At 39.1% G+C, this 24,577-nt stretch overlaps 1 protein-coding gene and 1 long non-coding RNA gene across 7 annotated transcripts; both read left to right on the top strand.

Moving 5' to 3' along the window:
• The first annotated feature begins 2,073 nt into the window (after positions 1-2,073).
• On the top strand, positions 2,074-16,379 carry LOC109081543 (alpha-2,8-sialyltransferase 8E-like). Of its 5 annotated transcripts, none has more exons than XM_042713892.1 (7): positions 2,074-2,204; positions 4,479-4,559; positions 9,535-9,621; positions 10,192-10,336; positions 10,579-10,691; positions 14,614-14,697; positions 15,263-16,379. In XM_042713892.1, exons 2-7 carry the CDS (start codon positions 4,486-4,488, stop codon positions 15,735-15,737), a joined length of 978 nt encoding a protein of 325 aa, XP_042569826.1. In that variant the 5' UTR covers positions 2,074-2,204; positions 4,479-4,485; the 3' UTR covers positions 15,738-16,379. The 5 variants fall into 5 exon arrangements, with proteins under 5 accessions (XP_042569826.1, XP_042569827.1, XP_042569828.1 ...); XM_042713893.1 differs by having other exon boundaries at positions 2,082-2,250; XM_042713896.1 differs by having other exon boundaries at positions 2,083-2,250; positions 9,530-9,621.
• Positions 16,380-21,971: 5,592 nt separating this feature from the next.
• LOC122135185 lies at positions 21,972-23,274 on the top strand. 2 transcript variants are annotated; one of them, XR_006153393.1, is made up of 4 exons: positions 21,972-22,321; positions 22,532-22,569; positions 22,656-22,726; positions 22,818-23,274. It is a non-coding gene; the product is annotated as an uncharacterized LOC122135185 (long non-coding RNA). The 2 variants fall into 2 exon arrangements; XR_006153392.1 differs by lacking the exon at positions 21,972-22,321 and having other exon boundaries at positions 22,444-22,569.
• The last annotated feature ends 1,303 nt before the right edge of the window (positions 23,275-24,577 follow it).

Genomic DNA, 24,577 nt, shown 5'->3' with positions numbered 1-24,577 from the left:
GCACGTAGTGTGAACAATGTGGTTGACAGTCTAGGTAATTTATGTGTAAAATAATCCAATCGCCCTCTTCCCAGACATTTCTAAGATACATTTGACATATTTAACATCAAAACAAATAAAACTGGTTACCTGAGATCGTCGATTCGGCGGATCCATCTAGGCTCGTCTTGACTGAACTTCAGTGAACTTATTCCATGTGCGGTTCGATATCAACCAATAAGATTCCAGCTGGCTCGCGTATCTGAAGAGCCGACTCTATTTAAAATAAAAATAGCCTATAGAAATTCAATCATTATGTAATAATGAAATAATGGATGCATTTTATTTTATTTAAAATAATTGACTAATTCAAAGAACAAAAAAATTATTATATAGGCCTAAAGGCGCACATATTCGTTTCGACTGTCTGATCAGCCTCACAGTTCTGTTCCTGTCAATCATACACAAGGTGTCAACCAATTATATGGCATGAGGGAGGGGCCGAGCCATCACACACACACAGTGTCAAACTCGGAGAAGAAACCGCATCAGCTCCTCGAATGTAAGGCAGCTTGCATTTCTGAATGCAAATCTCTCATAAAATAAAAATATGATCAGCATTGTGTGTGTGTGTGTGTGTGTTCATGCTAGTTATACAAAACATAACTAGTGAGAGTTCATGCTGGTTATATAACATGCCAAAAAAGAGGGACCTATAATTATAATGTTGTTGTTTCTATACATTAAAAAGTTGTAATTTAAATGCAAATGTTTAATAGTATTCTTTTTTCATAACAAATCAATGCATTTTTTAAAGAAATTGTGAGACATTGTGAGTATGATTTCATTTAATAATTTAATTCGAATTGTTTTCACACCTATCATAGTCAAAACATTATTGTTTTTTTAAAAGAGCCGTTTGTGAGCCAAAAGAGCCGGCTCTTTTCAGTGAGTTGAGTCAAACGAGCCGGCTCATGAAAAAGAGCCGAAATGCCCATCAACCAATAAGATTCCATGTACGATGTCGCGTTTTGATTGGTCAGTCGTCGTTGAAGCCTATTTCTGATTGGTTGTTGCCGTTTTGACAGCGTTTATGCCAAGAGCAAAGAGAAAGAAATCGAAGAGAAGAGTACTTGGCCATGCGCGAACGCACGGGACACAGTCTACGCACATACACGCTTACTTTAAGCGAAGAGGAGAGATTCGCGATTGCACTGAACACGTTTTAAGTGCAGGCACACTCTCTGAGCGAGCCCAGAGAAAATTCTTACAAGAGCAAAGTGTATCTGAGAGCGCGCGCCCAGTTCCCGCGCGCGAGCAGAGAGATTCGCGCTCCGCACATTATATTCCGCGCTCGAGCAGAGAGATTCGCACTCGCACATTATATTAATGTTTTCACACTATGATAGGTGTGAAAACAATTCTGATTAAATTATTAAATGAAATCATACTCACAATGTCTCACAATTTCTTTAAAAATGCATTGATTTGTTATGAAAAAAGAATACTATTAAACATTTGCATTTAAATTACAACTTTTTAATGTATAGAAACAACATCATTATAAAACAAATACAATCTGAATCTGAACAACATAATAGAACCCATATTAAAGAAAAATAAATAACTGAAAGGATTAAACTGGTCCCTCTTTTTTGGCATGTTATATAACCAGCATGAACTCTCACTAGTTATGTTTTGTATAACTAGCACGAACACACACACACACGACATTTGACAGGGAAATAACGCCATAAATTGTGTTACCAAGCATTGGAACAGGTGTACCTAATAAAGTGGCTGGTGAGTGTATATGGATGTACTGTATGTGTGTGTGTGTGTGTGTGTGTGTCTATCTATTTATCTATATAATGTATATATGTATGTATGTATGGAAGAATTGTTAACAACAAGATCAATAACAAATTGGGTGAATTTTGATGATTTTGAATTTGTGAAATTCATCCACCACTTTTGAGTTTCAGGCTTGTTGATCTTCAGTGACGTCACACCAGACTGTCAACTTCATGATATTTATGAGAAGTGATGAGGTTAATTAACTATAGGGGCGGGGTTATAGATGCCTGTGTGTGTGTCATTTTTATTCTCCATAACACACTCTCACTCACTCTCACACACACACACTCTCGCTCCAGCATCGGTGTGTCTGATGGCGTTTCTCCGGTGGCTCCTCAGGCTGCTGACGGTCCTGATCGTCTCTCACGGTCTGTGTGTTTTGTTTTATTACACACCCAACACACACTCGTCCAGGTGAGCATATGAACTCCTCCGCTTCATCTCTGTTCATATCACTCATATCAAGGCTCTTCCTGCTAGTCACTGCAATCAAAATGTCATTTATAGTTACTTAACTTTGAAGAAACAATGAAGTCTAAAATATAGGATTTAATCGAATGCAGTACATTTGAATTTTTCATGACTCTAATATGATCATTACCATTCTTCACTTGTCATTGTGAACGACTGTGCGCTTTTTGACAAACGTGTTAGTTTAGATTTTTATCTCATGTTTTCCTGAAGTATTTTAAAACGCGTGTGAAAAAGCCTGACATGATGATATATGACTCTCTAATGATGCGTTTCATTTTTTTGTAAGTTATTACAGATCAGGGATAAAAATCACACCCAAGCGCAGCAGACACATCTATTAAGTTGGTTTCAAACACCTACTTCAAAACTGTCTTAAATGAGAATATTTGTAAAATTCTTACAGTAGAGTTTTTTTTCTGTGCTTGTTTCATTTTCTTCTTTGCGGCAAACTGATAAAATGACCAGCCACAACCGCACTTTATGAAATTAATAAATTAATTAAGTATTGGGTTCTGTAAAGAAATAATAATAATAATTATTATAAGTATGAAAAGCACTTGCACAAATAAATCTGATGAATTCATACAGGTGATTTAGAAGGTGTCCTCATATTATGAAAATTATGTACTACCCACAAACAAAGTCATATCTCATTAAAGCACACTTTTTGCATGTCGGACCATGCCCCTGTACTGTACGTCATGTTCTTCTTGTTTTTGTTTTTTTTCCAAGTAGGCTGGAGATGAACATGATGTTTTGTATTTGTTTCTGTAAGCAAATGTTGACTAGTTTTCTGCAGTGATGCACTCTTCAACCCAGCTTTGGGTCAAATACTAACCCAACTGCAGAAGCGGAAAGAGTACCATTGCATTGATGACGTTTACTTAAGTACAAGTCACAGTACCAGTCTAAAAATCTGCTCAAGTAAAGTAAAAGTATCTCATTTAAAATGTACTCAGAATAAAAATTACTTGGTTACATTTTAACAGTGGGAGGGAGACAAAAACGGGATAGGCCAAGGGTGTCAAACTCCACAGCCCTGCACCGTTTAGATATAACCCTAATTAAACACATCTGATCCTGCTAATCTAATCATTTAGGCTTATTTGAAAACCACATGGTGTGTGTCCTGGAGCAGGGGTGGCACTCTAAATGCGCGCGCACTAGTTTAATAGGCGCTCTGTAGAAGTGTTTTGTTTGTTTTTTGGCAAAATACAGAAAAATGTCAAATTGCACATCGTTAAAACAACAATTATGATATTATCGCAGACGATGTATCGCACACCCTGCACCACTGTATTTTTGGCTAATTTGTGCAAAACCTTTTGCTAAACTGTCAAAGCTTTATTTTTTCCACCAATGCAAAAAGTTCTTATCTTACCTCTACATGCTTGCGAAGGGTTGACGAGTAGATTTTATAAGCTGCAGTAGTTGGTCTTCCTAAGGAAACACCGCTTACACTGAAGTTAAATATGGCTAGGGGTTCACTTCATTTCCTTCGAGCCCAACTTCAGCAGAATACGACAGGGTTTGGTTTTCAGCTGGGTCTGCACCATAACATCTGTCTTGTCTGTCTGCATCTTTCTTGTGATTTTTTTTTTCTCCTTCTTTTTTTCTTGCTCCTGTTTTTTCTTTGCAATTTTTTTTTTACTCCATAATTAATGTGTTTTAAAATGTAACGAAGTGCAGTACTTCAAACTAAATATATACGTAAGTAAAAATAAAATTACATATTTTAAAAATTTATTTAAAAAGTAGAAGTATGCAAAAAAGCTACTCAATTAGGCTACAGTAACGCCAGTAAATGTAATTCGTTTCTTTCCACCTCTGTCCAACTGTTGGGTTATTTATTTATTTATTTATTTTTATTAAATTTGTAACCCGAAAGTTGGGTTAGTCCATATTTGACCCGATGTTGGGTTGAAACATGCCAGCATTTTAGAGTGTGCTTTGGAGTGTCACGTTCAACAACAGTAAAATACAGCTTTGCTGTAATTTGCATAATGATGTTCCTAAACAAATATTCATTTAACCAGTCCATGAACTTTGATGCTTGCGTCACCCGCAGGCTCGATGATTCAAGAATCACTCGGAGATGGAGATAATGATAATGAGGGGTGTGTGTGATAAAGGCTCTCATCTGAATTCTCTGTAATTCTCTCTTTCAGAGAGGCGATGACGGACGCGCTTCAGCGGCTGCGCTGCGCTAAACTCAGACGCAAGTTCTCCGTCATCACACCCGCAAAAAGGTGCGAGAATCAGGATCAAGCAGCGCTCCTTGCGTGCTCTTTTCCGTAAAGCTCCAGGAATGCATACATGATCATCAGAGCTGTGTAGATTACTTAGCCTACAAACTGTAGTCCGTTACATTACACATTTTAGGTAATATAATCAGACTACTTTTAGATTTCTTTTGACCTGTCTTGTTTATCGTATTGATTTAAATAGGATAATATTGTACCCTATTGATATAAAAATACAAAGAGCAAGACAATATATTCCATTGGTTGTTATTAATAACATGAAGTGCATTAAAGGGATAGTTCACCCAAAAATTCTGTCATTGATTACTCACCCTCATGTCGTTCCAAACCTGTAAAACAAAAATTTTTTGCATCTTGTTAATGAGCAGAGGAATGCACACGCATGCATCGTGGTACTGTTGTGAACACACGTCCAAGTCTTGTGACACGGAAGAGAAGAAATCTGTGAATAAAGTAGTTATTTTTGTTTTCTTTGCGCACAAAAAGTATCCTGGTAGCTTTAGAAAATTAATGTTAAACCACTGTTTCACATGGATTATTTTAACAATGTCCTTACTACCTTTCTGGGCCTTGAACGTGGAAGTTCCTTGCTGTCTGTGGAGGGTCAGAGAGCTCTCGGATTTCATCAAAAATATCATCATTTGTGTTCTGAAGATGAACGAAGGTCTTACAGGTTTGGAACGACATGAGGGTGAGTAATTCATGACAGAATGTTCATTTTTGACTGAACTGTCCCTTTAAACATTACGTTATTAAAGACAAAAGCCTTTCAAAGATATTGAAATGTTGAAACACTTTCTTAAACCTGAAATTATTTTTGTGAATCCAGTGGTCAAATGCTGTGTGTCCACTTCTCTAATAAACTGTGTGAAGGTCCACAAAACTGGAAGACTTTCTGAGAGTATATAAGATGTTGTAGGCTATTTTAGGAAGGAACATTGAAAAGATTAACTGAGAGTAGGGAGAATCAATCAATTATGAATAATGTATTGCTATTGTGTAAATATGTAATCATGTAATTAGATTAAATTACATTTTAAAATACTTTTTTGTGGATTACAAGTACTTAATTTTTGGAATCTGATCATGTAATCCAGATTACATGTCCTCAGTTACTACCCAGCTCTGATAATCAAAAAAGTTCATAACAGCATCATTCATAAGTGCAATATGTGAGACGCTCAGCAGATGATGATAAGAAATCAGACAGAATGAGGCGTTCTGTACTGCCTTTTATTGAACACTGTTTTGTGGGAAAATAAATCATAAAAGTATATGTTTGTTATCAGGGCCAGCCCTAATTGACACCTTACTGTAAAGCAATTTATTTTAGTACCATTCAAGTACTATTATATTTTTGTTAATATTTTGAATTATTTCTGCTGTCATTTTCATTTTAGGTAAAGGTTTAGTCATGTAGTTTGTTTTTGTTGTTTTTAAATGTCTATGCAGTTATTACATTTTATTTATTTTTTATTTATTTTAGACCATTAAGATAAACTAAATGAATATGGAAAATGTTGCCTTGTTAGCTAGCTAAAATAAAAGTTTAAGTATTTTATTTTAAGTAATGATTTATTTTTATTTTTTTTAGTTAACTATATAATCCTGGTGTAAAACAAATTAATTACCAAACGGTCTTAATCAGAATCTGCTCCGTATTTATCTGTCAATATTAAAAGTGAGCAAGATAAGGGTGAGTGATGGATTTAATATATATATATATATATATATATATATATATATATATATATAATATATATATATATATATATATATATATATAAAACATATATAAAACATATATATTAAATATAAAAGTGCTTAATAAGTAAATATATCTTCATATTTATATATTCCATAAATATGAAAATATATTTACTTATTAAGCACTTTTAACTATTTAAAATTTTAACAATTGCTTTCAGAAAAATATAGCATGATGCAGCATGTGCCATTTCAACAATATATTTTTAAAATCCATCACTCACCCTTATCTTGCTCACATTCTTTTTTTCTTTTTCCACTTCTCAGCAGTCTGCACCAATTTTATAGCGCTGCTTATTCTTTTTCTTTTTCAAACATAAACACACGTGACTGAAACTTTATCAAACCGAGCATAACTGGCTGAACCCTGACATGGCCCCCCTGGTGGCTACAGGGCCCTATGTAACCGCTTATTTCACTTATTAGGTCGGGCCGGCTCTACTACGTGCGCATGCGTCTTTAGCAGCTTCTTGCGAAGGCTTTATAAAAATGGTGCGTTCAAGTTGAACGTCAAAAACGCGTTCTGTGTGAATGACCCTTTATTGTGCATTCAAGTTATTAAAAACTGTAATTGCTTTGAACAAAACTGAATGACAACCAATAAAAAAATACTTTAAAAACAATGATTCTTGTTTGGCTACATAAAACTTTTAAAAATAAACATAGGTTTCACTTTATAATAACTTCCATTAATAAATCATTAACAAACAGTATATAACGCTTAATGGACCATTAGTTAATATTCAAAGAGTTAGAAGCACGAGATAATGTGCTTGTTAATGTTTACTAATAAATTTATTAAACATTAGATAATGTTCAAATCATTATTTCATGTAAGTTAAAATGCTTACAAAATTAATGATATACTGAAGAGTAGTTTACTAATGTGAGCACTGAGGCATTTTTTGCAACCAAAATTACAATCTGTTATGTCTTCAGCAAGCATTTAGTTAAAGTTAACCAGCCTCCCGTTACACAAACCTTGTTACATTAGCTAAAAGTCCAATGCCAATAAAGATACTAAATGATAAGTAATCATTTAGAAACATTCGATGAATAGTTTCCACTTTAAACTGTTTACTGCAAAAACATGAACTGATCAAAAATGTATTAATGATTAGTAAACATTGATAAACATTTGCAAATGATGAGTAGTTTCCAATAGTTTCAAATGAAGATCATATGAGCTGAAAGTTTACTGACATTTGTAAGCTTTTCAGTTTACATGAAATAATCACATGTTAATCAATAGGTAGTTTCATTAGTAAACATTATAAGCACATTATCTCACATTTTATATATAAAATAGTGATCTGTTAAGCATTATATAATGTTTGATAATGATTTATAAATGAAAGTTATTATAAAGTGTTACCAAACATAAAATATAATAATATACAAACTTGTTTGTGTAGCGCCTTTTTACATTGTGATGATAACAGAGGCCTTTTATATCGAAAACCATACTGGCAACCATACTCGATGCAAACAAGTCCCTGACAGCACACGTCCATCACGGAGACTCTATTTGACGTCTGCAGTACATCTGCAAGACGTATTTTATAGTGTTTGCTCATCTCCAGTACGTCTACAGGACAGATGTCAAATAGACGTTTAGAAGATGTCTTTAAGATGTTTATGATTTAGAATGAATGTAAAACTGACATCTTAAAGACGTCTGTCAGATGTTTGCACACAGCAGATGCTTTCCAGATGAAGAGATCTTTAACAGATATCTTGCAGACGTACCTATGCTATCTGGGACATGGTTAATTCATACATTACTCCGTATTTCTTGAGTCAGTTCAGTTAGTTTCTTCTCGCTTGGGGTTTGACAGAGACAGAATAAGCACAGCTATTTATGTAAATATGTAAAATATGTCCTAAGTTAGTCAGAATTAACATAAGTGAAGTTTCGTGTGTCTTCGGTACACAAAAATGGCAAAATTTTTGACAAAAATAATTTGCTGAAATTACAGTAACTGATCCGAAGAGTTTATTCAGTGAAGGATTCGACTGATTCAAATCAGCAACATGAGTAAAAATGAATCAGAAAGGAACCTGTTCAAATGAGTCATTTGTTTGTGAATGTAAATGTGAATTTTTTTTTTGTTTGTTTGTTTTTTTCATGCTGTGGCACTGGAGATCAGCAAATGCTTTCATAAACACAATAGTTAAAAATGTGAGCAAAATAGTAAAATTTGCACGTAGTTGAATAAAATATAAAAAATATAACATTCTATGAAGCGTTGTTGTCAGTGTTCCTGATTTCTGAATTATTTTTATTTTTGCAATGTGGAAGTTATTTTCTGTGAATGTGCGAGAATGTAAATAACGAGTGCGAACAAAGTGCAGTAAATGTGTTTGGGCTAAAAAACAGTGTGTTTATGGTTACGGAGATACTTTAAAATACTACAATACTTCAAAATAATATAAAGCAGCATAACGATGGGTTTTATACAGCTAAAATTGACAAAGCGTATGACAGTTACAATGGCAGCGCGCTTGTACGTTAAAAATAAGGAGATTAATAATGAAACAGCTTAATGAAATAAATTTAAACTATATAGTTTTGTCTGGGTTTTTAAAAACTGTTTTATCTATATCACTTTTCTCCAGATGTTAAAAGTTTATCTTCTGTTAAGGCTGAGTGTTTTCTTGACTTGAACCGAGAGCTTATACTACTTGACGCACACGTCTCAGCAAATATTTGCTAAACAGGTTACTGGCTTCAAGCCACATGATTGTGCTTCTTTACCGGAAATTGTATTGTTATTATAACATTATGACTGTTTTGTGGAGAGTATGAATTGTCGTTTTATGGAAAAAAGCTGCGTGACAAGTCATCAGAACTTACTTTAACCAAAGTTAACCATGGTTTTACTACAAATAAAACCAAAAAACATGGTTAATGTATCCACAAATCCACAAATAGACCATGATTTTGCTACACTGACCATAGTTTAATCTTGGTATCTGTAGTTAAATTGTGGTTATACAAAGTTATCATTCTACTAAAAAACATGGTTACTACTGTACATTTTTACTATAATAAAACCATGGTGGATTTTCATAAGGTAATTTATTCATGAACATCATTCCATTACAAACCCGTCTGAGGAAGGATAAATGACGACAGAGTTCTTTTAAACATCTCATGAATTTTTTTTTTCTTTTTTTTCCCCCAGTATAGTCTGAACATGAAGACTTTCACTCAGGACCTCAATGATTTCTTAAACTGCCCATGCAAACCGAACATGACCGAGCACGAGCAAAACAGGTGCCTGCATGTCTTCATGCTTCAGTTGTTGGTTAACAGGTTATTAATCACACGTGTCTCTTCTATGAGCCTGATGTGTTTGTCTATTTAGTAGTGTTTGGCTCATTCCGCTTTAGTTATCTGCTTCACCTTTATGTTTATGCTGCTGGTTTCCCTCCAAAGTGATGTCACTTCCTGGAGGATGATGTCAGCGTTTTGTTAGTTAAATGGATTTTAACTGGAGACTAACTGGAGGGAAACAGATTCCAAATTAAAACAACGTTCCCAGGAAAACATGTTTATTATGAAACATTTCAATTGGAGAAAAGAAGGAAAACCCCTGGAATGTTTCTGAATGATTGTCATTTAGTAGATTCATTCTGGTTATTAACTGGATGAATTCAGGTCTTTTCATCACCCGTGCACATCAATGTGGTTCTGAGTCTCTCAAAGTTCAAAAGGAATACTCTTACCATGTATAATGACACTATTAGGGAGCTGAATGCTTGTGTGAGTCCTCAAATTTTTTTATAAAAAATGTTATCTTTATCTGTGTGTGTGTGTGTGTGTGTGTGTGTGTGTGTATGGCAGATTGAGGCTGCAGTTTTGCTGTAACGCCACAGGATCGTTACTCCTCACCAAACGAAACACAGCTGTCAATCAGACCATCCCATATGAGACAAGCACAACAGATACATACACAATGAATGCAGCCATTCACAGCATGCTGCCTGAGGTTTGTGTGTGTGTGTGTGTGTGTGTGTGTGTGTGTGTGTGTGTGTGAACATGTGAGCATGTGTGTGTGAGTTTGTGTGTGTGTGTGAGTGAATGTGTGAGAGAGTGTGTGTGTGTTTATCTGTGTGTGCATTTATCTGTGTGTGTATTTATCTATGTGTGTGTGTGTGTGTGTATTTTTATCTGTTTATGTATTTGTCTATGTGTGTGTGTGTGTGTGTGTGTGTGTGTGCATGTGTGCAGGATTTCCCCTGGAGCGGGCGTCGTCTGGGTCGGTGTGCTGTGGTCGGCAGTGGAGGGATTCTGAAGAACAGCAGCTGTGGACGTGAGATTGACATCGCAGATTTCGTTATACGGTAAACACATCCCATCATGCCTTGCTCCTCACTGACCACAATTATGTGCTCAACCAGAGTGATTTCAATGGATGAGAAATCATGCTGAAAATCCCACAGAGACACATCTACAGATCAGATCATAGAGACTTTGAACTCTTTCTATTTAAACAGAATTTAACTGATGGGCGTTTACTGGTTTTTATACAACAGCTTTGAATCTGAATAGTTCAAACTGTTCATGGCTGTAGTGTGTTCTAGTTACACACGTGAGCCGTCTCTTATCTGCTGAGGTGCTGAATGCGCCGTCTTCACCCGGCTGCTGTGCAACCATTGGAGAATACAGTATAAGACAAGCCAGTCTTAATGAGCAGATTCTTTCGTCAATACTTAACAAGACTGCCAAATAAAACAGATGCAGAAGATACAGACGCCGACCAATCGACACGTTGAAAATGTCACACAATCTCCAGGAAATTCTATTTTGTACTTTCAATTTCCAGGTTCTCCTCCCTGAACCGCAACTTCATTGTGGTGGAGGGGTTTGAGTACCCGAATGATCCTAAGAGCTATGTTGTTCAGGGCTATATGCCCCCGGTAGGGTCTCCCAAGGCAAACAGGTCCTAGGTGACGGGTCAGACTAAGAGCGGTTCAATAGCCCTTTATGAATTATCCAAAAACAAGGACTGTGATGTTGCCCGGCATGCCGCAGCCGGAGACCCACCCTGGAGCCAGGCCCGGGGCAGGGGCTCGAATGCGAGCGCCTGGTGGCCAGGCCTCCCCTCGTGGGGCCCGGTCGGGCTTAGCCCAAAAGAGCAACGTGGGGCCGACCTCCCATGGACCCACCATCTGCGGGAGGAATAGTAAGGGGCTGGTGCATTGTGGACCGGGCGGCGGTTGAAGGCAGGGGCCCCGACAACCTGATCTCTGGACACAGAAACTGGCCTTAGGGACATGGAATGTCACCTCGCTGGCGGAGAAGGAGCCCGAGCTTATGCGGGAGGTTGAGAGGTACCGACTGGAGATAGTCGGGCTCACCTCCACGCACAGCTTGGGTTCTGGAACCACGCCCCTTGAGAGAGGCTGGACTCTCTACCACTCTGGAGTTGCCCATGGTGAGAGGTGGCGGGTTGGTGTGGGGTTGCTCATAGCTCCCCAACTCAGTCGCCATGTGATGGAGTTTACCCCGGTGAACGAAAGGGTCGCTTCCATGCGCCTTCGGGTCAGGGGTAGGTTTCTCACTGTCATTTGTGCTTACAGGCCGAATAAAGGCAATGTAGAGTACCCGGCCTTCTTGGAGTCTCTGGGAGGGGTGCTGGAAAGTGCTCCGACCGGGGACTCCGTCATTCTACTGGAGGACTTCAATGCTCAAATGGGCAGCGACAGTGACACCTGGAGGGGCATGATTGGGAGGAATGGCCCCCCTGATCTGAACCCGAGTGGTGTTTTGTTATTGGACTTCTATGCAAGTCACAGTTCATGAGGGGGAAGCAGTGCCCTGCCAACACTGTTTACAATGGAGGTGGACAGCTGTTGACCTCAACTGGGGATATCGTCAGACGGTGGAAAGAATACTTTGAGGATCTCCTCAACCTAGGGCTGGACAATATATCGAACGATATGACCATGCGCATCTCGTTAGTAAAGTCGGTTCCATGATTAGCGGTAAATCCCCATCACCTACTTTCAAATGGAGCTGCAGTTAATACACAGAGCCGTAGTTTACTGACAAGCTACGCAATATCGAGTTCATTATCAAAGGCGATTCATCTTCAATAATGAACTCGATATAGCGTAGCTTCTCAGTGGACTACGGCTCTGTCTATTAAATGCCGCTCCATTTGAAAGCAGGGGATGGGGATTTACCGCTAATCATGGAACCGGCTTTACTGACGAGATGCGCATGGTCATATCGTTCGATATATTGTCCAGCCCTACCTCAACCCCACCGAAATGTCATCTGTTGAGGAAGCAGAGGCCGAGGGCTCGGAGGTGGACTCGTCCATCACCCAAGCTGAAGTCACCGTGGTAGTTAAGAAGCTTCTTGGTGGCAAGGCACCAGGGGTGGATGAGATCTGCCCTGAGTACCTCAAGTCCCTGGATGTTGTGTGGCTGTCTTGGCTGACACGTCTCTGCAGCATCGCGTGGTGGTCGGGGACAGTACCTCTGGAATGGCAGACCGGGCTGGTGGTCCCTCTTTTCAAGAAGGGGGACCAGAGGGTGTGTTCCAACTACAGGGGGATCACACTCCTCAGCCTTCCTGGGAAAGTCTATGACAGGGTACTGGAGAGGAGAATTCGGCCGATAGTCGAACCTTGGATTCAGGAAGAATAATGCGGTTTTCGTCCCGGACGTGGAACACTGGACCAGCTTTATACCCTCGCCTGGGTGCTGGATGGTTCATGGGAGTTTGCCCAACCAATCCACATGTGTTTTGTGGACTTGGAGAAAGCATTCAACCGTGTCTCTCGCGGCCTCCTGTGGGGGGTGGTCCGGGAGTATGCGGTCCGGGGCCCTATGTTAAGGGCTGTCTGGTCCCTGTATGACCAGAGCAGGATCTTGGTTCGCATTGCCAGCAGTAAGTCAGACTTGTTCCCGGTACATGTTGGACTCCGGCAGGGCTGCCCTTTATCACCGGTCCTGTTCATTACTTTTATGGAAAGGTTTTTTTAGGTGCAGCCAGGGGCCGGAGGGTATCCGGTTTGGGGACCACATGATTTTGTCTCTGCTTTTTGTTGTCATGTTGGTTTCATCGGGCCAGGACCTTCAGCGTGCGCTGGAACGGTTTGCAGCCAAGTGTGAAGCGGCTGGGATGAGAATAAGCACCTCCAAGTCCGAGGCCATGGTTCTCAGCCGGAAAAGGGTGGCATGTCCCCTTCAGGTTGGTGGAGAGCTCCTGCCTGAAGTGGAGGAGTTCAAGTATCTTGGGGTCTTGTTCACAAGTGAGGGAAGGATGGAGCGGGAGATTGACAGGTGGATAGGTGCAGCTTCTGCAGTGATGCGGTCGATGTACCTGTCTGTCGTGGTAAAGAAGGAGCTTCTGCAAGGCAAAGCTCTTGATTTACCGGTCAATCTACATTCCTACTCTCACCTATGGTCATGAGCTGTGGGTCATGAGTGAAAGGACAAGATCCTGGATACAGGTGGCCGAAATGAGCTTTCTCCATAGGGTGGTTGGGTGCTCCCTTAGAGATAGGGTGAGGAGCTCGGCCACTCGGGAGGAGCTCAGAGTAGAGCCATTGCTCTTTCACATCGAGAGGAACCAGCTGAGGTGGCTCGGGCATCTGTTCCAGATGCCTCCTGGTTGCCTTCCTGGGGAGGTGTTCTGGGCACGTCCCACCGGGAGGAGGCCCCAGGGAAGACCGAGGACACGCTGTCTAGGGAGAGGGAAGTCTGGGCGTCTCTCCTTAGACTGCTGCCCCCGCGACCCGGCCCCCGGATAAGCGGAAGAAGATGGATGGAATTTCCAGGTTTAATTAAGCGTTACTTGCCATTCTTTAGAATTATTTATGGCCCCATTAGTTCACATTAATTAATGCATTAACTAACAAAAAGCAATACATTTGTTACAGTTTTATTCATCTTTATTAATGTTAGTTAATAATAATTGTTATGCAACTTTTGATTTTAATAATATATTAGTAAATGTTTAAATTAACTGAAATTGCAAATGCTTTAGACATATTGTTAACTTTTAGTTAATAATGTAGTTAAATGGAACCATATCATGATTTTATAAAAAATAGTAAATCGATTATTGAAAATGGGATCTTTATATAAACATCAGCATCAGATTCTCTTTCTAATGAACACATTGAAGGGTCATGACCTGCTAAATGTTTAGCCATTTATGTTTAATATCATGCAGATTTGACTTTTAAAAGATGGAAATGGCACCTGTTTTGTAGAATGATCAAGTCAGAGTTTTCTCTCTCTGTTTCAGGTTTAATTTGGCTTACATTAATGACAGTGATGTTGGGCTGAAGACGGATCTGATAACCATCAACCCCACTCAGATTCAGAGAGAGTCAGTGTCCACACACACACACACACACACACACACACACACACACACACACACACACACACACACACACACACACACACACACACACACACACAGTGGAAATCAAAATTAGAGAACAATCTATAAATACTTTTTATACCAGGTGCCTAATTAAGACCAATATCTTGGAGGTATCTGTAAGTGTTCTCTAATTTTCGAAGATCTCACAAAAAAAAATAAAAAAATTATACTGTGCATTTCAGTAAATCACGAAATTTGCTTTAAAAAAGTGCCTTTCTAGTCCTGTTAGGACTTCAAATGGGACTAAACAGTGACCTTAAAATTCAGGAAAGTATAGGTTGTTCTCTAATTTTGATCTCCACTCTCCACTGTGTGTGTGGGTCTGCTATATAAATAAAATAAGTAATAACTATATAAATAAAAATATATATATACACACACACACATAAAGGTGACATGACTTGATTTTTTGTGTGTGTGTCATATTTGCATCACACTTAAATAGGCCACAGTTCTTTTTTTCTCAATAGTGCAATAGTGTTTATTAGAAACTGTGTGTCTGTAGATTCAAAAACATGGAGCGAAATCCGGATCCGCTGGTGGATCGGGTCAGTGTGTACGGAAACGCCTCCCTTGCTATTCCTGCCTTTGCCTACACTTTCTGCACTGGACTGTCCATCAAAACTCTCAAAGTCCTCCATCCAATCAGACCCCAGCAGCCGGTGGCGTTCTTCAGCCCAATTTACCTGCGGGCAATGGACCGTTTCTGGAAGGGGCGTGGCCTGAAGTCAGTCCGCCTCTCCTCGGGGTTTATGCTAATTAACACGGCTCTGGAACTGTGTGAGGATGTGCACGTGTACGGATTCTGGCCGTTTGGCGCCGATCTGCAGGACAATCCCGTTCCGTACCATTATTACGACCAGCTGAGGCCGCACCCCTACATGCACAAAATGCCGGAGGAGTTTGTGCGGCTTCTGCAGCTCCACAGCCAGGGGGCGCTGACACTGCACCTGCAGCCCTGCTCCTCAGACACACCCTGACATCTGCACGCGCAAAGACGCCTCGTTTAACCTTATAACGTGCACTTTTTGCATCTGTAACCATTGTAGACGTTATCAAGTGCACTCCATCCAGTGCGATATGTGTTACGGAATAAGTGGTTAGGGCCAGAATACGTATTGATTTGTTTTGCCATTTAAACAACCTTGATGACCATGTTAACTGATCTATAATGCGCGCTGGACGCTGTCGTGTGGATCCGTCAGATTAACATCACGTAATTCACCCATTTCTCCCAAAATGCATGAAAGTAAGTGACCAGTGAACTGGGAAGAAGCAGAGTAAACTTTATGGTCACCTACACAGTGTCTATTTGATAGGAATAAAACATGTCGTCAAATTTTAATTGAAAGAATCATTAGCGCCAACCAAAGCTCCAATATCATTATGTCTCAGTTAGCTAGTGATAGGTTAAGAGTTGTTGTTTAAGATGTGTGTTTAATAATTTATGTTGTTAAAGTAACACTTTGTAATGTAATGTAATGTTAAGTAACACTCTGTTCTGTAAATGCATTGTCTGCTGGTTTATCTACTTTTCAGCACACCACATAAAGAATGGCTTGAAGAACTTTGCACCTACAGAAATGAACTTTTAAATACCAATAAATCATAAAATATGTGCACATCTTGTCTGTAAGCAATGGGTACATTGTCAAAGTTTATGTTTATTTTAGATACGTATTGTGTGTGTGTGTGTGTGTATGTATATACACACACAAAATATTTTAATACAAGTGTTAATAAATTTTTCAGCATACGTCTTGCATTGTTTCTGAAATGAAAAAAATTACTCTTTAACTGTATTCTGAACATGAGGATCAAACGTCAGATTAGTGTCAAATACCACCCCCAGATATTTTTTTATTTATTTTGATACTCTAAAGCTGTGCCTTCCGCTTTTTATAGCTACCGTTTTATTGATTAGATGGGGTGAACCAATAAGCATTACCTCGGTCTTATCACTATTAAGACACTATTTATGCTGTGTTCAAGAAAGCCAATAGCTGCAGTATCACCAGGTTTAGAATGAATCTGGGGGTCGTTCACATAAAAGTGAAACTTAAGACCAAGGGATCTAAGTAGCTGACCAAGAGGAAAGAAGTACATAGTAAAAAGTAGGGGGCTCAAAATGGAACCCTGTGGGACACCAGATTGAACTGAACCGACTTTGGAATGACATCCACCCAGGGAAACAAATTGTCTACAATTTGAAAGGTAAGATATGAACCAATTTAATACAGTGTCAGTAACAACAAAAACTTTATACAATACTGGTTGTGTCAAAGCAGCTTTACAGTGTTAAACGAGATATATCCAGCTGCAGCAGTTTCAGAACCGCAGCCACAGAACCGGAAGTGAGGGGCGGCGTTATTGACAACAAGAGAGCACGGTGAGTAGTCTTAAAAATTATTGTATAAAATATTTTAATAATTATCGTATATAATATGTTAAGCATTTATCTGCTAAGTACTTAATAATGTGTGCTTGGCTTTATTATCTTATATCAAAGCTTGAATTCGTAGTCATACTTTATAGTATATATCTTTTTCTGTGTATTTGTCGATTAATTTTCGGATGCATGCTGTAAACGGGCCTTGCGTTGAAGTTTTGAAGACATTTATTATTCTTAAAAATAAATAGTTTGCTTTGATTCCCTCTGTTATATGCATTGTTTAAGTTATAATCTTGTGACAATAGGAACAATTGTTGTATGTTTGTTGTAGTGGGGAACCAGAAGAGGGAAGCACGCTATGGGTAAACGCATGTGGAAATGAGTGTAGAGGCTTTCAAGTTTATTAAAAGAAAGTCAAGTTAGTTGCAGAAGTCTGTGTCTTTATTGAATAGAGATGACACTTAAAACATGGTGGCAGCGTGGGCACTTTTAGAGTGTTAGTTTAGAAGTTAAGACTTAGACGGCGAAGAGCTGCTCCTGTGCAGAGTTGCAAGATGGATGGATTAAAGCCCCCATCACCGTTGTGCATGGACGCCGACAACCTTTCCAAGTCCTGGAAATCCTGGAGGGACCAGTTTTAATCTCTACTTGGAGCTGACTATGTCGGACGCGGAGGAAAAGATGAGGTCAAATTGTTTTTTACTACCTCATCGGCGAGAGCGGTCGGGAACTGCTGGAAACTCTAATGAGTGACGTAGCCGCGGATGCACGAACGTTAACGAATATTATTGCAAAGTTTGATGAACACTGTAATCCTAGTATAAACGAGACAGTAGAAACGTTATCGATTCTTCTCAAAAAGCAGGGAGCAGAGCAGTCGATCGATAATTACGTCACGGAGTTGCGAATGCTTGCTAAAACATGCAACTTTGGAGAAATCAAAGACTCACTCATACGTGACAGAATAGTATGCGGAATTAACAACGAAGGACTGAGAGAGAGACTGCTTCGTGAGAAAGATTTAACACTTCAGACGTGCATACGTATATGCAGAGCAGGCGGAGCTGTCGCGGCAGAACAGCAAAGCCATTGCAGGTGCCGCGGTAGAAGAGGGTGCATGCCGTCAGACAAGGAGCACGCCTAGATCGCCATCCACCCGGCAGTATGATCACGTGCAGATTCTGTGGTAAAGACCATGAAAAGAACAAACAGAAATGCCCAGCTTTTGGTAAAGAAATGTAAAAAGTGTGGAAAGCCAAATCACTTTGCAGTTTAAATGTAGAGCCCAGCTGAGACAAGGAAACCATAAATCAGTAAACAAAGTGACTGAACAGGACAGTGACGAGTATGAGGACATCCTCACTGTGGGTGTAGCAAAATCCAGAGACTGTAAAGAAAAAAGAGGAAGAAAATGAAAAGAAAACACAGCTGTACGCAGGGATGCTTTTGGGAAAGGGACCTTGTGAAATTTCAGATTGACTGTGGAGCAAGCTGCAATGTAATTCCTATCAGTCTGCTGAGCCCAGATATAAAACTGGAGGATACAAAAACTGTACTAATAATGTACAACCAAAGCAAAGTGAGACCACTAGGAAAGTGCAAACTGAAAGTAAGAAACCCGAGAAACCACAAACTGTACAGGCTGGAATTCCAGGTGGTGGATAACAACTGTACTGTCCCCCTAATAGGGAAGAGGGCAAGTGAAGCTATGAAGCTCATCAAAGTACATTATGAGAACATTCTTGCAATAGACAGTATAGTCACCACAGAAAAGCCTGCGACCAGCCAGTGGTCACTAGAGCAGATAAAGACTGAATATGCTGATGTATTCAGGGGTGATGGCTGCCTGGAGGGTGAGTACAAAATATAGAGATTGACAACACTGTTAAACCTGTACAGCTCCCAAAAAGAAGGGTTCCAGTAGCCATGATGAAACCTTTGAAGGAAGAGCTTGCAAGATCTGCAGAGGAGAGGAATCATTGTGCCAGTAGAGAGGAGCACGAATTGGATCAGTAGTATGGTGGTCGTACAGAAGCCCAGCGGCAGTCTCAGAGTATGTATAGATCCAAGACCTTTAAACAGAGCTTTAAAGCGCAGTCGTCATTTCCCACTACCTACTATTGATGACATACTCCCTGAACTGTCAAAAGCCAAAGTGTTTACTGTGTGCGATGTTAAAAGTGGATTCTGGACGTCGAGCTGGAGGAAGACTCCAGCTATCTCACCACATTTTCTTCCCCGTTCGGCAGGTATCGATGGCTGCGCATGCCCATGGGCATAAGTCCGGCCCCTGAAATCTTTCAGAGGAAGCCCACAGTCGCATTAGAGGGCCTGCCAGGAGTATACATCATTGCTGATGATGTGCTCATTACAGGACAAGGAGAGACACAAAGAATCAGCTGAGAGAGACCATGATGAAAAACTGAAAGTATTTTCTAGCACGATGCAGAGAGAAAGGTATCAAGCTAAATGCTGATAAGTTCAAATTGAGACAAAGAGAAGTCTCTTACATCGGACACCTCCTGACATCTGATGGATTGAAAATAGACCCAGACAAAGTTCGAGCAATAACACACATGCAGAAACCAACAGATGTAAAAGCAGTTCAGAGACTACTAGGGATGGTAAATTACCTCTCAAAAGTTTTGTGCACATCTTTCAGACCAGTGTGAGGCTCTGAGACAGTTGACACACAAAAAACTGTGAATGGAGATGGACTGCACAGCACGAAGAGGCATTCTGTAAAATAAAAAGAAACAATTGCAAATGCTCCAGTGTTAAAGTATTATAACCCTGATGAAGAACTTACCATCCAATGTGATGCCTCAGAGGGAGGCCTTGGTGCTGCACTCATGCAAGGAGGTAAGCCAGTAGCATTCACAAGCAGAGCCCTAACACAGACAACAGCGCTAAAGAACGGGGCTACGCACAGATAGAGAAAGAGTTACTAGCTCTACTGTTCGGGATGGAAAAGTTTTCACCATTATACATACGGACGGAAAGTAGCAGCACAAAGTGATCACAAACCCTTGGAAAAACATCCTGCGTAAGCCATTATTGAGTGCACCTAAAAGACTCCAACGGATGATGCTGAGACTTCAAAAATATATGATGTGGAGGTTGTGTATGTTCCAGGGCCAGAGATGTGGCTAGCAGACACGCTAAGTAGAGCATATCTGCCCGAGAGCACACCCCAGGGGAGATGTTTGAAGCAGAGTTAGAGACAATAAACATGACACAACATGTACCGATCTCAGCAGACAGATTTGGGTCTATCCGTTCTGCAACAGAAAAGGACAAAACTTTGCAAACACTGATTAAAACTATACTACAAGGTTGGCCAAAGAACAAGGCTGACACACCAAAAGAAATAGGTCATTATTACCTGTTTCAAGAGGAGTTGAGCTACCAGGATGGCATTGTTTTCAGAGGAGAACGAGCTGTTATCCCTAAGCAGCTTTGGAGGGAAATAACACAATGTATACACTCTTCGCATTTAGGTGTGGATGGATGCCTGAGGAGGGCCAGAGAGTGTGTGTGTACTGGCAAGGGAATGAATGAGCAGATCAAATCACATGTACAAGCAGTGTGACACCTGCCACGCAGTGGACTGTAACCAGCAAAAGGAGACACTGCGTCCACATGAAATGCCGGACAGCCCCTTGGGCCAAGGTAGGCACTGACCTTTTTACTTTTGACAACAAGGACTATCTAATTACAGTAGACTATTATTCCAAATTTTGGGAAATTGATTACCTGACAGACACCAAATCGACTACTGTTATAAGAAAGCTGAAAGGTCACTTTGCCCGCCAGGGTATTCCAGACATCGTCATCTCTGACAATGGCCCACAGTTTTCATCACAGGAGTTTCAGAAGTTCAGTGACCATTGGGCATTTCTTCACAAAACTTCATCACCTGGCTATCCTCAGAGTAATGGCAAGGCAGAATCAGCAGTCAAAACTGCCAAGAGATTGATGCGTAAAGCACAAATGTCAAGACAGGATCCATATCTAGCAATCCTAGATCATAGAAACACACCAACACACGGATTGTCAACCAGCCCAGCACAGAGAGAGATTACTGAGCCGTCACACAAAGACGCTTCTACCCACGAAAAACCAGCCTCCTACAACAACAAGATTCAGAATTCTTTGAAAGAATTGATAACAAATCACAACGGCAACAAACATACTACGACAGATCAGCCAAAGACTTAGACACACTAAAACGAGGTGACCCTGTCAGAATACAACCATTTGAGCCTCATAAGATCTGGAGAAAGGGGACGGTGGTGGAGCCCATTGACTCAAGATCGTACAATGTCCAGTTGGAGTCTGGAGGTGTTATAAGGAGGAACAGGAGACATCTCCGAAGGGACCAGGGAATGACCCTCAGAGTCTCCAACCAAACAGAGACTGTTTGTTGCTGACAATACAGAACACACAGGAACTGCAGATTCTCAATCACAAACATCCAACAATGTGGAAAATCAGATGCAGAACACCAAACAGACAGACATCCCAGCATCTAATGTCACGAAAGCAGGGCGATTGATAAAGAAACCTCAATACTTAAAAGACTATATCACAAGTTAAAAAAAAAAAAAAAAAAAAAAGAAAAAGAAAAGAAAAAGAAATGTGAAACTGTACTAAGGAAATGTGATATTAATATACAGAAGTTATAAGGAAATTTATTTTTGTTCGTATCAGAAATCAAGAGCTGTTCAGAATGCTAGTTACATGTAGCAAGTTTAAAAAAAAAAAAAAGAGAAAGGATGTGACAATAGGAACAATTGTTGTATGTTTGTTGTAGTGGGGAACCAGAAAAGGGAAGCACGCTATGGGTAAACGCATGTGGAAATGAGTGTAGAGGCTTTCAAGTTTATTAAAAGAAAGTCAAGTTAGTTGCAGAAGTCTGTCTTTATTGAATAGAGATGACACTTAAAACAAATATTACCTAGTTTAGTTATTTTAATCCCATTTGTCATCACTGAGATAATTATGTGTGGATTCATCTCTTGTAGAGACATATAAAGATTCAGAGAGGTGACACATGATCTGAGCAGTGCAACAAGTGTTACAGTTTCTACTTGACCAGCATGTTTATCCAGCCAAACTGTTTAAATTAAAATCTTCAAATCCACTTCAACAAGGCAGTTGTATGTGGAGGTATGAATATCTTGAGTTGTTCATTTAATATATGTACTCACACTTTATTATTGCAGAATAGTTTACCCGTGTACTTATTTATTTATTTTAGGCTATACTATACATTTTCCCAATCAATTATTGGTGATTATTTAGTTTTTAAATAAGAAACTATAAAGCTTTTTTGTGCTATTTACAGGGAGAATATTCTTATTTTTGGTTGTTTTCCAGTACATCTTGCCTTGGGAGCACCCTTTGATTTTACATCTGTAAGTAGTTATCAGTCAAAGTAATTGATCTTTATGATGTTGTAACAGTTGATATTTAAAGATTTCTCTATGTTCGTGTCTTCCAGTGTGACACTCCAATCATACGGAGATGGTGGACTCTTATTCTTCTGGAGAACTTTGGACTTTCCTCTGAAAGGTACTGCACATTTCTTACAGCCTACCATTACATTTGCACCCCCTTCTGACCATTTTGAAATTAACCATTTGAAATGGCTCCCTTACAACAGACATCTGCTCAGGGAGCCAGTGGAAGAGCCTCGTTTCCTTATTATAGAGGAAGAGGACGAGGAAAAGGGCCTCAACAATATGCGCCCTCCAGAAGCTTGTGTTCTGCAAGTGAACAGCGCTTTGTAGAGAACTGGATTGCTCATGACGTTACAAAAGTGAAGCCGCCGCCATATTGGTATTCACTAGTATTCCCATATATTCTATTGAATTAATAGGAAATCGTATGATTTTAATGAGAAAACATCACCTAACAAGTCAGCGTTTTTATATCTGAAGTATTACTGTACATTTTTTCAATGCAAACGTCCATGTATGTTTTTTGTTTAATATACTATATTTGTTTATTTGTATTAAAAGGTTCCATTGATATACATTACAGAAGCGAATATCAATATATGCATTACAAATGACAACGTGCTCATTCTGACATCTGAATAAAGATTTATGCTTTGTATACACATGCCTCAAATAATTTAATTATTTCACTATTTATGTAATTTTGGTATAGTGTTTTAATTCGTTTTATTACTTGACTGCAAATGTTTCAAAAATGATTTCATTAACAGCATTCATTTTGAAGCAGATAATGATTTAAACGTTGGTTATATTAATGATTAATTTTAAATACTGCTAGTAAAATGACAGTCTGTGTTTTCCGCATCGGTGAAATTATAGGGCCATATGTCTCAGAATAGTAAGTGCAATGTGGGAAAGAAATCAATTAAATCTGTATTTGGATGTGTGTAAATATTCAAATGTAATCCCCTTTGTAATCGTTAACATTTTCATAAGTAACCTGTAATTTAATTTAAAAAAATTTCTTAGTAACTGTAACTGATTACAGTTACATTTATTTTGTAATTAAATTACGTAACGCCGTTACATGTAACTAGTTACTCCCCAACACTGTATATAATATGCATAATGATTGCATAATGGTGCATAATGATTTAAACGTTGGTTATATTAATGAATAATTTGAAATACTGCTAGTAAAATGCCATAGAATTAGCGCAATCTTGGAGAGCCTGAAATAGATGCTCAATCAGGACATTAAAAATATGCACAAAACTTAGAGAAAACTCAGAGAAATAACTGGCTACATATGTACTTGTACCAGATATATATTCATGTTGAATATTTCCTGCTTAATTACGTACATAAATATATTTTGTGTTGGCTCGAAAAGAGTCAAAAAAGTAAAAGTCTGCTTTACTGTCAATTCTGTCACATGTACAGCACATACATACAGAGAATTGAAACTGCGTTACTCTCAGACCCTTGGTGCATACAGTTAACACTTAACACTAACAATAGACATAATTCAGATAAATACAGTTTAAATATATATAAAATACAAATATACAAATAAGGACATTGTTAAAAAAGAGGGAGAGAGAGATAGAAAAAGTGGCGTAAGGCACATGGCAGTGCAAACCAGTGATGTAAACAAACTGTGAAGATATGAGTGTAGTGCAAAAAAGAGCTTATCAGTCTGTTAAAGTGATACAGAGCTCAGAGAACAATCTTTAATTAAACTGTCGGAGAGGTAGTGAGCATTCCAATGCTGCACAAAAACACCATGAACATTGCAGATAACATCAGGGGCCTGTTCTTCGTACGTCGCTTATTACATCCGAGATTAAATGTCACATCCAAGATGATATCATCGCGCTAATCGGGATCTGGCTAATTCAGTTTTTCGAAAGCACCTGTTGTTGATGATTAGTATGGCTGGATTGAGTTATCTGAGATAATT

Source organism: Cyprinus carpio, chromosome A23 (genome assembly GCF_018340385.1).
Source record: "Cyprinus carpio isolate SPL01 chromosome A23, ASM1834038v1, whole genome shotgun sequence".
In the NCBI taxonomy this organism is placed as follows: Eukaryota; Metazoa; Chordata; class Actinopteri; order Cypriniformes; family Cyprinidae; genus Cyprinus; species Cyprinus carpio.
Note: the sequence above shows the minus strand (reverse complement) of the source record. Positions and strands in the feature narration are given on the sequence as shown.